We start from the raw sequence: 14,911 nt of genomic DNA on the forward strand, positions 1-14,911 counted from the left end.
TCACTCACTCACTCAGCAACTCACTCACTCAACGACTCACTCACTCAGCAACTCACTCACTCAACGACTCACTCCTTCACTCAACGACTCACTCACTCAGCATCATTATATCATTCTAATATACTCACTCAGCGACTCACTCACTGACTCTCACTCACTCAACGACTCACTCACTCAGCCACTCACTCACTCAACGACTCACTCACTCACTGACTCACTCAACGACTCACTCACTCACTGACTCACTCACTCACTCACTCACTCAACGACTCACTCACTCAACGACTCAATGACTCACTCACTCACTCACTCACTCACAATTTATAAAGCACCTTTAAAACAAAACCACTGCAATTCAAAGTGCTTTACTAGCGTAAACAAGCAATTGCCATTAAATACAAGCAATGAAAATAACACTAAAATAGTTTAGAATAAAACAGTAAAAATGTTAATGTTAAGAATATTATAAAAATTATCAACAATGAAATGTTCATAAAGCAAAATTGATTAGAAATGAATGATAGTGTTGTTGATAAATTGTTTAATTTGATTCATTTTAGTTTGGTTCAATTCAATTTGATTCAGTTCAGATCGGTTCAGTTCAAATCAATGCCGTTGAACCAAGCCAAACTTAACTGTTTTTAATCAAAATTAATAATTAATTTCAGTTAAGTTCAGTTCAATTTATTGAAATGTAATATAATTTACGGTTAAGGTTCAGTTTGTTTCAGTTTGTTTCAATGCAGTTCGGTTCCATTAATTTATGTTTGGATCTGTTCAATGCAAGTTTCAATTGCAATTCAATGCAATTCAATTGCAACTTAATGCAGGGTGAATCAGTTTTGCTCAATTAAAATAGATTCAGCTCGGTTCAATTCAAGCTTCATTTGACAATACAAACTGTTCTAAAACAGTTTTAGAGGACCTTTCATTATACCAAGTGCATTTTGGGAAACAGTCTAACCTGTGTGTATGGTGATGGTGGCAGCGGTTCCACCGATGGTGTTTCTGAAGCGTTGTACAGTGGTGTTGTAGGAGCAGCCGCTCCACAGGCCATTGACGGTGACCTCCTGCAAGTGTGGACTCACGTCTAACGTCCAGATTTGAGAGCCATTACTGATGGTCACTTTATAAAAATCAAAATAGCCAGCAGCTGGTGCCCATGCCACTGTGGCTGATGTGATGTTGACGTGAGACACAGAGAGTGAACACACGCCTGCTGGCTCTGGAATAAAAAATTAAATAAAAATCAGTGCATAGAATTATCTTTCTTATTAATATGTGTTTATGTATTGTATTTTTTTTTTCGTATCTATAATGTTAATGATACCAAAAGTAGAAAGTATCATTGGGAAATTCTTACTAGTAGAGATGTTTTTGAATGTGGTCTGGCTGAAATCTGACCCCAGAAAGGACTGGATCTCAAACCTGTAATCACTTCCTGGGGTCAGGTCATGAATACTGATACTGTTTCCATGGAGATCAACCTGATGTTGCAGAGGATGGTCACCCGCGAGGCCATATCGAAACTAAAGAGGAACAAATGTAAAGAAAGTAAGCAACATAAATAAAATAAGTATGGGCATAAACTTTAAACACTCGTTCAAAAGATTGGGGTCTGTATACTTTTTTTTTTTGTTGAGAGGAATTAATACTTTTATTTAGCAAGGATACATTAAATTGATCACTAGTGAAAGTAAAGACGTATAATGTTACAAAAGTTGTTTTGTTTTTGTTTTCATAAAATCAATGCTGTTCTTTTGAGCTTTCTATTCAGCAAATATTCCTGGAAAAAAAAATGTATCACAGTTTCTACAAAAATAGTAAGCAGTTCAAAAATGATAATAATAAATGTTTCTTGAGCAGCAGATCAGCATATTAGAATGAAATTCATGAAGGATCATGTGACACTGAAGACTGGGGTCATCCAGTACCTTTCATTATGCAATTCAGCTTTGAATCACAGGAATAACAATATTTCGGCTTTATTTTTGAACAAATAAATGCAGCCTTGGTGAGCATAAGAGACTTTCTCAAAAAAAAAAAAAAAAAAAAAAAAAGTACTATCCCCAGGCCTGGTTTCACAGACATGGCTTAGATTAAGCCAGGATTAGGCCTTAGTTCAATTAGGACATTTTAGCAGCTTTTATAAACGTGCCTTAGAAAAAAACATTACTGGTGTGCATCTTGAGACAAAACAATGACACTTGATATATTTTAAGATATAACAGTGCAAAGGTTGCTTTCAGTAAAAAACAACAACAACAAAAAAACAGTTCAAACATGGATTTTAGCCTGGGACTAGGCTTAAGCCTTGTCTGTGAAACCAGGAGTCAAACATTTGAATGGTAATGTACGGAAAATTACTAACAAATCAAAAAATTATGTTAGTGGCCCAGTCAAAGATCTGAGATGCTGGCAGGGCCAATCTAGAATAGGGGTGACCATAGAAGTGAGGTGCTCATTAACCGTAGGAGTCACTTTAGCCAAGGTTTTTCCAAGGGGACTTTACACTTGATTGAAAAACATCTTCTTAAGTTTGCAAAATTGGATTTTTACATCATACACTCAAACACCTTCCCTCTCTTTGTGAGGTAAAATAAAGGATTGGTGCTCATGTATTATGAGAAAGGCAGAAACCCGAGCACACAAGACTACAGGGTGTTGCTAGGCTACATTTCAGCTGAGACGGTCAGTATGAAAGTTTTAACAGGTGTGCAAAGGCTCCAACACTAGTCTAGTCATGCTTACAATTAAAAAAAAAAACTTAGAATAACTCATTCTACATAGATGAATGGGTCAGAAGGTTGAAGAGGCCATCAAAACAATCAAAGAAATCCAATATGTGAAAATACACTATCATATACAACTATCAAATTACATTATACAGATCTCGATACTGATTGGATGATCAAAAAGTCACCCTACCCTGTAACCATCCACTCTGCCTGGTGGGTGTGTCCATATCACGTACATGCTGCTCACTTCCTGTTCAATGCAAGTGAGGTCATCAGGAGGTTCTGGAACTGAGAAAAATATATGTTTTTGAAAGCATCTGTGAGTTTACAGCTCTGTTTCCAAACCCTAGTGAGCTGCCTACATAGATGGCATTAACGGCATCATAGGAACAGGCTGTTAAAAAATCAGGCAGCATAATTTTAACTAAATAGGGTGTCAGGAAGTTTGCATTTGACACTGTCCTAACACAAAGAGCCCATCCTCATGTCTCTATGCTATTCTGCCTTCTTATGGCCAATTCAAGAGTAGTATTGTATGGAAGCTTGTTTCCGCCACAAAAAAAAAAAAAAAAAAAGTAATTGCGTCGTTTTATCTCACAATTCTGACTTTTTTTATTGAGTAATATACTAAAGTTCAAAAGTTTGAGGTTGTTCAGATTTTTTGATGCTTCTGAAATAATTCTCTTCTGCTCATCAAGGCTGCATTTATTCTACCAAAAATACAGTAAATATAGTAATATAGTAAATTATTATTTCTGATTTGTTACTCAAGAAACATTTCTTATTATTATCAAAACATTGTGCCGCTTAATATTTTTGTGGAAACCATGATTCATTTTTTTCAGAATTCTTTGATGAATAGAAAGTTCAACAGAACAGCTTTTAATTGAAATAGAAATATTTTGAACAATATAAATGTTTTTATTGTCTTTACTGTCACTTTCGATAAATTGAACGTGTCCTTGCTGAATAAAAGTATTATTTCCTGTAAAAAAACAAAAATCTATTTTTCTCACCTGCCATCTTGGATTACACCCCCTCTTTAGAGTTTATTGTAGTGCATTCTGGGATTGGCTTTTCCATGAAAGATATGTGCAATGCTATGGAAGCTTGTTTCCGCCACTGAATAAAACAATTTAAAAGATAATTGCGACTTTTTTTCTCACAATTCTGACTTCTATTCTCACAATTGCGAGTTATAAAGTCCAATTCTGAGGAAAAACAAGGCTGACTATTTTCTCAGAATTGGACTTTTTAACTCGCAATTGCGACTTCAGAGACACTCGCATAAGTAAGTCAGAGACTTCTTTCAAAAGCATCAAAAAATCTAAACCTCAAACTTTTGAACGGTAGTGTGAATATTACTCAATACCTAAAACTATTGATAAACAGATTTAATCCTAATATATGATATGTATTTTTTATGTTTACTGGAGTATCGCTTTAGCTTAGTGGCACACTAACATCAAACTCTATTGAATTGGCTTCACATGAAGAGCACTTTTTGTGGGGCATTGTAAGTAAATGCGAATGGTTTGCTACCTAAGTGAAGTGTTTCGAATGAGTCATAAGGTTCCGTTTCAGTTAGCATGCTACCTTAGAGGGCAGCTGTCTATGTAGGCAGTACAGCAAGGCACTACATTTTGGAACAGAGCTTATATGTGGATTTGTGAGAGAGAGCAGACGATAAGTTCCTGCTAAGTTTTGTACCAATGTATAAGTGTAGTAACACTCACGTGTGTTAGCAATTGCAGAAGCAGGTAAACTTCGCCTGTCTCCACTAACACTGCTCACTTCAACAGTATACACACTTCCAGGCAACAGGTTGTCAAAGCGAAATGTTCTAAAAAGAGAGCAAGCTGCAGTCCAAACCTCTCTCACATAAAGAACGAATCTTCAGGGCAGATAACTGATCTAAATCCGCACCTGTCATCAGACGCACTCTGATTGGTCTGCAGGATAAAGGTTGAGTTTCTGATGGACAGGATGAATGAGTCACTGACCCCCTGGCCTGCCCTCCAGAGCACACTGAGAGATGCTGATGTCCTCTGCACAGGCAACAAGGTGACCGAACTGGGAGCTACAAACAGACACAAGGCAATTAAAGTGATCAAGCAGGGTTCATAAAACTCCTGGAAATATCACAGGATTGCACAAAAAATTATGATTTCCAGATTTTATATAAAATCCATACATTTTTCTAGATATTGCTCTTTAAAAATGTAGAAATGTACCGTTCAAAAACTCGGGTGAAGAGTTTTAATGTTTATAAAAGAAGTCTATATGCTGACCAAGGCTGCATTTATTTGATACAGTAAAACCAGAAAAATTGTGAAATATTATTACAATACATTTTTCCATTTTAATATATTTTAAAATGTAATTTATTCCTGTGGTGCAAAGCTGAATTTTCAGGATCATTACTCCAGTCTTCAGTGTCACATGATCCTTCAGAAATCATTCTAATATGCTGATTTACTGCACAAGAAACATTTCTTATTATTATCAATGTTGAAAACAGTTGTGCTGCTAAATATTTTATGCAAACTGTGACATATTTTTTGTTCAGGATTTTTTTTTTTTTTTTTTTTTTTGATGAATAGAAAGTTCAAACAGGATTTACTTGAAATAGAAATATTTTGTAACAATGTAAAATGTCACTTTTGATCAAGTAAATGCATTCTTGCTGAATAAAATTGTAAAAAAAAAAATATATAATTCTTACTGACCCCAAACCTTTGAACGGTTGTGAACTTTTAAGCCTTAGTGAATGTATGTTTACCAGCTCTGATGGCGATAATCACTGCTGGACTGTCTCTGAAAAACTCCTTCTCGGTTCGAACTAAAAAGTTGCATAGCTTTCCTGCTATCACGTCTTTAAAAACTGCTCTAGTGTTTACTACCTTCTGCACCTAAAAGACACACACAACAAAGTAGTAAACAAACTATTTCTCCTCATTTGAGTATCTATTATTTAAGGACAGCATAAAACATTGACTTTAAAATCTTCTGTGCACAATTTCACTTTAGTTTCATAATGATGATGGTGATTGTTGCATATGAGCGACTGCTAGGCACTTTTTTTCTCCATCAAATGCCGCACTGTATGAGATCATCCACTCAAGAAGCTATTTCAACCTGATCTCACTTAAAAGAAACAGACATACACAGGATGTGTACTCACAAACACAGAATCATACCATGGGAGTATCAGCACAGTTCATACACAGCGCCTCATAATGGTGGCCCTCCCCCTCGGCCCTGTCCCACAAGAGCTCTATAGAGCTGTCAGTCACAACACCAGCATGCACATGAGTGGGAGGAGCCAAACCTGTAAATAGACAAACACACATTCAAATTAAGTCCCAGAGACTCTGACTGTTTTTGGAATAGCATACTACCATTCTACGCATATCATTTCTGGAGCATGGAGTATGCATATTGTGCAAAACTACTAAAATGAAAAATAACTGTTTTTATTTTCAAAATTATAACTGATACTGCATTAAATATACAATGTTACGAGGTCATGTGACAGCAATGTAGGATTATTTGCATATATATATATATATATATATATACAGTGAGGAAAATAAGTATTTGAACACCCTGCTATTTTGCAAGTTCTCCCACTTGGAAATCATGGAGGGGTCTGAAATTGTCATCGTAGGTGCATGTCCACTGTGAGACATAATCTAAAAAAAATATTCCAGAAATCACAATATATGATTTTTTAACTATTTATTTGTATGATACAGCTGCAAATAAGTATTTGAACACCTGTCTATCAGCTAGAATTCTGACCCTCAAAGACCTGTTAGTCTGCCTTTAAAATGTCCACCTCCACTCCATTTATTATCCTAAATTAGATGCACCTGTTTGAGGTCGTTAGCTGCATAAAGACAGCTGTCCACCCCATACAATCAGTAAGAATCCAACTACTAACATGGCCAAGACCAAAGAGCTGTCCAAAGACACTAGAGACAAAATTGTACACCTCCACAAGGCTGGAAAGGGCTACGGGGAAATTGCCAAGCAGCTTGGTGAAAAAAGGTCCACTGTTGGAGCAATCATTAGAAAATGGAAGAAGCTAAACATGACTGTCAATCTCCCTCGGACTGGGGCTCCATGCAAGATCTCACCTCGTGGGGACTCAATGATCCTAAGAAAGGTGAGAAATCAGCCCAGAACTACACGGGAGGAGCTGGTCAATGACCTGAAAAGAGCTGGGACCACCGTTTCCAAGGTTACTGTTGGTAATACACTAAGACGTCATGGTTTGAAATCATGCATGGCACGGAAGGTTCCCCTGCTTAAACCAGCACATGTCAAGGCCCGTCTTAAGTTTGCCAATGACCATTTGGATGATCCAGAGGAGTCATGGGAGAAAGTCATGTGGTCAGATGAGACCAAAATAGAACTTTTTGGTCATAATTCCACTAAACGTGTTTGGATGAGTACCATCCCAAGAACACCATTCCTACTGTGAATCATGGGGGTGGTAGCATCATGCTTTGGGGGTGTTTTTCTGCACATGGGACAGGGCGACTGCACTGTATTAAGGAGAGGATGACCGGGGCCATGTATTGCGAGATTTTGGGGAACAACCTCCTTCCCTCAGTTAGAGCATTGAAGATGGGTCGAGGCTGGGTCTTCCAACATGACAATGACCCGAAGCACACAGCCAGGATAACCAAGGAGTGGCTCTGTAAGAAGCATATCAAGGTTCTGGCGTGGCCTAGCCAGTCTCCAGACCTAAACCCAATAGAGAATCTTTGGAGGGAGCTCAAACTCCGTGTTTCTCAGCGACAGCCCAGAAACCTGACTGATCTAGAGAAGATCTGTGTGGAGGAGTGGGCCAAAATCCCTCCTGCAGTGTGTGCAAACCTGGTGAAAAACTACAGGAAACATTTGACCTCTGTAATTGCAAACAAAGGCTACTGTACCAAATATTAACATTGATTTTCTCAGGTGTTCAAATACTTATTTGCAGCTGTATCATACAAATAAATAGTTAAAAAATCATACATTGTGATTTCTGGATTTTTTTTTTTTAGATTATGTCTCTCACAGTGGACATGCACCTACGATGACAATTTCAGACCCCTCCATGATTTCCAAGTGGGAGAACTTGCAAAATAGCAGGGTGTTCAAATACTTATTTTCCTCACTGTATATATATATATATATATATATATATATATATATATATACCTTTTTTTGGTACTGTAACAGCATTTGGTTTCATATTATTTGTAAAAAATAAAATAAAAATGACGGTGCAGTATAAAATGAGCAGTATGCTCATATTTCGATTCACTATTAGTCAAAAATTTGGAATCATTAAGATGTTTTTTAAAGAAGTCTCATGCATTTATTTGATCAAAATTATATCTTATTATGAGAAATGTTTCTTGAGCACTAAATCAGCATGAATGATTTCTGAAGGATCATGTGACACTGAAGATGGTCATTTTTGATCAATTTAATGGATCCTTTCTGAATAAAATCTGATTTGGCGCTCAAGAAACATTTCTTAGTATTGAGCAGCATGTTAGAATGATATCTGAATGATCATGTGACACTGAAGACCGTCAGTAATGATTCTGTAAATTCAGCTTTGCCATCACAGGAATAAATTACATTTTTAAAACAAATATATTAAAATAGAAAACGGTTATTTTAAATTGTAATAACATTTCACAATATTACCATTTTTGCTGTATTTCTGATCAAACAATTGCAGCCTTGGTGAGCATAAGGGACGTCTTTCAAAAACATTAAAAAAATCGGAATGATTCCAAACTTTTGACCGGTACAGTACTTATGTGAGCAATAAGAGTAAAAGTTTCTCAAATGTTTTCTCACAGGTGCTCACAGGTGGTAAAGCAAAACCGTCACTGCTTGTGTCTCTGCTGGTCACAAACACATAAAAGTTATACTGCGTCCCTGGATTCAAGTTGCCGACTACCACTTTGGTGCTGTCTTTTGACACTGGCGTCCAGGATCGATTATTTTGGTAAGTAATGGTGATGCCGTCATAAATGCTGTTTCTGGGCATCTGCACAAAGAGCTCCACAGAATGTGTGCCAACTGCATATGGGACAGCTATCTGGATGCTATCAGGTTCTGAAACAAGCATAAAAATACATATTATAGACTGAGACAGAGGCATCATAAGGGAAATGAAGGAAAAGGAAGATAAAAACAAACGAATCATACTCAGAGTCTTTCGTATGGAAATTGGTGCGCTTCTGTTTTTGTCCTTCACTGCAGCCACTTCCACTACATACGTCCCACCTGGTTTGAGCTGTGCAAGAGAGACGCAGGTGGAGCTATTTACCCAGAACTCTCTAGTTTGGGCCTGATCTGTTTGTGGGCGGAGTCGGATGTAATATTCATCAACTTCCTCATCTGGTGAAGGCCACCAGCACACAGTCACGTTCTCCAGACCCACAGCATCAACTGAGACCTTGCGTGGAGGACTAACCTCTAAAACACACAGACGTCAACACACAAAACATCTATGTAGATCTCCATAACCGGGTGAAAACCCAAGTTATTCAAACCCAATTGAGGGGGGAATTCATTCAGAATGATTTTATAAGCATCTGCTTATTTTCAATCATTGCCTACACTGTTTAATCACCTAATTCAGTAAAACAATATGCAAATAAGGTAATTGCATCAAACAAGGTGGAATGGGTAATTAGGACAAGCCGGTATAAACTGACATCCGACCTATACACTGAAATTTTCCAAATTTAGGGATGCAGCATTTAAAAAATTCTGGCCGATCCCGATAACTGGCTGAAAGTCAAATGTTTTGAATGCTACCAGTGAAATTAGACATCCATTTTTTACACTGTTGTGATATTCATTTTGAGATTTGCTAAAGATTATATTTAACAGTGTTATTAAATCATTACATGCACAATTAAAAAATAAATAAAACTAGGTTGTCTACATACACAAAATTGACGTTCACACAAACACACACACGTTGGGTTTTCATGTTTTATGGGGACTTTACATAGACGTAATGATTTTTATACTGTACAAACTGTATATTCTATCCCCTTACCTAAACCTACCCATCACAAAAAAACTTTCTGCATTTTTACATTTTCAAATAACATAACTTAGGTGTGATTTATAAGCTGTTTTTCTCATGGGGACCAAAAAATATCCTCATCATTAATGTAGGGTTAACGAGGACCACACACACACACAAATAGTTTAATTTGCACACAATAGGTGAGTTTGCACAGTGCTATCTTGTGTATAGTGTTTTTGTTAAGTTGAGCTGTGGTTGGCATGTTGATAAGACATAGTTTTGGATGGAAATACTGCACACAAAAATGAATTCACCCCTCAGTATCTCCTACACCCTTTTTTTGTTTTGTTTTTTGCAAAACCTACCTGTGATGACAGTCACGGACATACTGTCATTGCTTTCCACATCTTGAGCAGTGACAGACAAAACTGTGATCTTGTAAGCATGACACGCCTTCAACCCACCAATCACAGCACTCTGATTTGTCTTGTCCAACCAGATAGAATGGCTTCTGCCAGAGGATAGATCCACCCAGTGCAGGATGTATTGCTTGAATAGAGCATTCTGGGTAGAATCAGGGGCGGTCCAATACACTGCAATCTGACTAGACGTAACAGCTGTCATTGTGAGATTCTGAGGAGGATTTGGCTCTGCAACATTAAACAAACAACCCAGTTATTTTTTGGGTAAACTATTCCTTTAATGTGTGTTGGTACTGCAAATGTAGAAACTTACTTGTATTGGCGATGAAAATGGGTCCAAGTGTCTGAGACGCCCCACTGGGGCGTGTAAGAACCAGTGAGAAATGATAGACGTGTCCAGGAGAGAGACCTGGAACTCTCACTCTGCCTTGAGTGTTTGTGAGTGGCCTATTTGACAGGGTTCCATCCATTGAGTCATCTTCTGATTGTAGAGCGAGTGAAAAACCAGCAGATAAGTCAAGGTGAGATTCATTAGACCAGATAAATGCTGCTTCTGTCTCACACACACTCTCCAGGAACAGCCATTCACTACTGCTCTGGAACACTGTAACAGAAACACACATAGATAAGATTATTCTAAAAGAAAGCCACAAATGGTCCTTACAAGTGCCCCTTTACAAGTGGACATCACAGTGTACTATTACCCAACAAAATATAGGCTAGTCTCAGAGATGGGCTGAAGGTGTCATTTTGGTATCACCACTGCTTCATTTTTTCTCCCTTCAAAAAGATTCCAGTAATCACAATCTCATCTCATGGATATACTCTAGAGTTTCAGAAAAGTTCTCAACGTCTCAAACTGTGCTCAGATCTTCCAAGACACCAAAGTCCACAATCAAAAGTCAGAGACCTAAATATGAACTTAACATTTCTCATCGAATTGTTGTAAAACCAAATAATCTCAGCTATGCAATCCAAATCAGTTATTTTAGCACATTTAAATTTTATTAATATTTTGAATTATTTTACATTTTTATAGTTTTAGGTTTCAATGTTGCTAATAACAAGGCTTTCTGAATTATAGCACCTTTAAAAGAAAATCCAGAGCTATAAAAGAGCAACCTCTGAGCAATACAGTCTTCCTCAGGGCACTTCTCTGAAAATGCTTATCATACAGTTTAATTAATCAAAACAGGACATATTCCTGGATCAACAAGCTTTGTTGGTCCAGGAACAACATTCCTATCAACCCAATCAATCCTGACTCTATCCCAACCCCTTTTTCCAAGAACAACAGTGGATGTTGATCGAGGAAGATGTCCTGCTTGTGTAAATCACACCCCCCTTATCTCTTTTCTTCACTCACACTCCTCTTGACATATATAGGGGAGCTGCAGGTTACACGGGAAAGCAGTGAAGAAGTATCCTGCTCCAGTGGCATTCTTCTGCATCGCAACACAGCCTGTTTGATTGGGTGCAAGAGATGATGTCACTTCAATATTTAAGTTGTAGGCGGAGCCATCAGACCAGCGGAGTTCACCTTCTGTCTGTAGATATTAAAAAACAGAGGCTGAATAAAAAACCCATTTCAAACAGTTTTGAATTCAACAGCCTGGTTCTGGAAGTAAAACCCCCATTTATTTTCAATCAGGATATCTTATAAACAATTAAAGACAGACCTGCTGTGAGCTATGAGCTTGTTCTCTGCATTAGTCTGCATTATTTTAACTTTTTTTTTTTTTTTATAATCGTGTTTAACTGTGGAATTCCTCGTGAAAAACTACATTACCCATGATTCTGCAAAGAAAGCTCCACCAATCAGAGAATAAAAACAACTTCAGCATCTGCCTAAATCCCATAAAGTCAGTATCTTTTTCTCTGATTTTAAAATACTATTTTGCTGCAAATAAAAGTTTGTAATGTTGTGATTCACCTAGTAACTGGTTAGTTTGGTTCAACTCTTTAAAGAAGACCATTTAAAATTAATTATGGGAGAAAACCTACAGGAACCAAGGCCAATGAAAAAGTGGACGGGCACTGGTGCACTCTATTATGCTACATTGTCGTCACATGACCTCAAGTTAGTTGTTTTCCATTTTAATTTCCAATTTTGTATAAAAATGTCTTACGAAAAAGAATATTCATATATGCATACGCACAATTTGCACACTGTTCAAAGTATACATGCTGCATACTCATGTCTTTCAAAAATATAGGTACGTAATATTGTACGTCATTATTGTTTATGTGTGTTTGACGTACCTCACGGTCATTCAAAGCCGTCCACAACAGCAGAAGATGGTCACAGGACTTTAAGAAGGATGTGATGGACAGAAACTCTGCATCTGTCTTTATGTTGGCCAGATGTGACCCTGGGATTGAGCTTTCACACATTTGCTTCGCTCCAGACCATGACTTGAACCTTGGGCTCACCTTATAACAGCTCCACCCCACAGCAAGCCAGCCTACGGGACACTGACCTGCAGTAGAGCAAGTTACACTGTCAGTGTATGTGTGTGTCTTATACTATTTACTACTTAAGTGTTCATCTTCTTCAAGCATTTGTCATTCCAAATCAGCATGATATTTTATTTCATGGAGCACAAATGGAGATTACACAAAAGTAGAGCTCTAATCTACACTTTTTCATTCAACAAAAGTGAATGGTGATTTATACTGTCAAATATAATATTATATTGTCCCAAAAATTACAAAGAAGCACCATCAGATTAGTCCAAACAATTTTTCATTTTAATCTAGCTTTGAGTTATTATATTATATTTTCAGTTTCCATTTTAGTTTAAGCTTTTTAGTTTTAGTAATTTGTATTAGTTTTTTATATATATTTCAAATTAGCTTATTTTTTTATTTCAGTTTTAGTCATTTTAGTACATTAACTTAACTTTTAACAAAGTTCTCATCTAATATTTATATTCTATTTCAGTTTCATTTCAATTTACAAAAAGTATTTTTAATAGTTTAAGTCTCGTTTTTAGTCTTGCACTACATCTCAAATCTTCTGAAGTCATACGTGTCATTTTTGTGAGAAATAGACTGAAATTTAAGTTAATATTCACTAAAAATCTTGAATCCCACGACAAGTTTCATTAATAAATGTTAATTGTAATTTTCTACATAACTGGAGAGTAAAAAGTATTTGAGAAACTCTAAAAGGTTCTCTTATGGCATCAATCCCAGTAAAACAATTATGGTTCTACTTTACTTTTGAGACGTTTACCTTGATGTATTTAGCAGAAACCTTTAACTAAAGTGACTATAAAGTGGCAATAAAGGAACACAAGCAATTCATCACAGACCCAACAATATGTGTTTTTGCACATACCCGTCTTTATGGCCAGCTGAAGGCTTTGTGTAACGTTAATTTGGAGTTGAGGGAAGAATGTTTTCTTTTTCACAATGACATTGTAACGACGTCCGGGCTGTAACCCTTTCACCTGGTGGAATGGCTGAAAATGGGATGCAACCCAACAGTGCTCATCCAAACACACATCCAAGACATTTCCACCATCTAATGTAGACCAGCTGAACATGGCAGTCGTGGATGAGATCTTCATGCTTAAAGAGGAGCTCAGGAGGGGGACTAACAATAGAGCAAAGAAAGAGTATTAAAACAAAGTAGAATCTCAACGAATACAATATGAATAAATAAAACATTATGTTCATTTTTGGGTTGAAGCTGCTGCGTGTTACCAAGTTGGAAAGTCTTGGCATCCAGCAGTTCTGTGTTGTTGTATGACTGCAGACTAAATTCCAGTTTCTCATACACTTGTGGTCCTCTGAAAGTCATCACGCACTCACACACGTCTTCACAAACTGCAATACTGCACAGCACCTGACAGAGAAACTCAATTAATCAAACATATTATTAATGTGCGTGAGCATTTGAGAGGGATAGTGTTTGCTTCGCACCTTGTTTCCCAATGAAAGTGTGTAAAAATTAGCTGTCTGTGACGGAAAACACTGAAACGCCACCTGCACATGGACAGAGGATGGACTTCTGGGATATGGAAGACTGAAAGCCTGAAGGACAACAAGAGGAAAGAAAATTCTAGGGACTGGGTGCAGATCATTGTTTTTCTATCAAGCCTGTAATACTACTTCATTATGCTCCCTATAAGACCTTTAAAATCAACATGAAAAGATGTTCACATCCCACTTCTGCATGTACTACATAGGATATTTGATGATTAAAAAAGGGACTTGTATTCCAGAGGGAGGTAAAAAATATTATTGCAATATTATTGCCAAAAACTTTATTATATTATTGTTAGGCACCACTGAATTTCTGTTATCTGGAAGATTTTACAAAGGCTGCAAAATAATGTCAAAAAAGCAGTATTTAGCTTTTGATTAACATTATTTCTGGTCAATCCACTGTAAAAAAAAAGAAAAAAAAAAAGAAAAAAAAGTATTGTTGGTTTAACTTAAAAAAGTAAGTTACCTGGGTAAATATTGAGTTCATTGAAATTAAAAATTTGAGTTCATACAATAAAGGAGATTGGTTTAATCAACAGAAACTCAAAATATTTTGTTATCTGAACCACAGATCTATAATTATTTAAGTTGATTTGACATAAGAAACAAAATTTGTGACAACAAATCATGAAAATAATTTTTTACAGTGTTTACAACACGGCTGAAAAGGAAAGTCATTTCAGATGCAAAAGTTACTA

General features: G+C 36.8%; 1 protein-coding gene across 1 annotated transcript in view; it reads right to left on the minus strand.

Moving 5' to 3' along the window:
- Window positions 1–14,911, minus strand: part of ptprq (protein tyrosine phosphatase receptor type Q) — a gene marked incomplete at its 5' end in the record, with an annotated part of 60,040 nt that overhangs the window by 44,736 nt on the left and 393 nt on the right. The window contains 16 exons of the mRNA XM_084124230.1: window positions 965–1,225; window positions 1,364–1,529; window positions 2,929–3,026; window positions 4,475–4,581; window positions 4,665–4,818; window positions 5,521–5,650; window positions 5,939–6,069; window positions 8,607–8,867; window positions 8,961–9,230; window positions 10,161–10,445; window positions 10,531–10,821; window positions 11,584–11,764; window positions 12,480–12,697; window positions 13,561–13,818; window positions 13,929–14,070; window positions 14,148–14,258. Coding sequence (XP_083980356.1) covers window positions 965–1,225; window positions 1,364–1,529; window positions 2,929–3,026; window positions 4,475–4,581; window positions 4,665–4,818; window positions 5,521–5,650; window positions 5,939–6,069; window positions 8,607–8,867; window positions 8,961–9,230; window positions 10,161–10,445; window positions 10,531–10,821; window positions 11,584–11,764; window positions 12,480–12,697; window positions 13,561–13,818; window positions 13,929–14,070; window positions 14,148–14,258 — 3,064 coding nt within the window. The remainder of the gene's footprint in view (window positions 1–964; window positions 1,226–1,363; window positions 1,530–2,928; window positions 3,027–4,474; window positions 4,582–4,664; window positions 4,819–5,520; window positions 5,651–5,938; window positions 6,070–8,606; window positions 8,868–8,960; window positions 9,231–10,160; window positions 10,446–10,530; window positions 10,822–11,583; window positions 11,765–12,479; window positions 12,698–13,560; window positions 13,819–13,928; window positions 14,071–14,147; window positions 14,259–14,911) is intronic.

The sequence above is a fragment of the Abramis brama genome (genome assembly GCF_963993115.1).
Source record: "Abramis brama genome assembly, chromosome: 9".
NCBI classification, from domain to species: Eukaryota; Metazoa; Chordata; class Actinopteri; order Cypriniformes; family Leuciscidae; genus Abramis; species Abramis brama.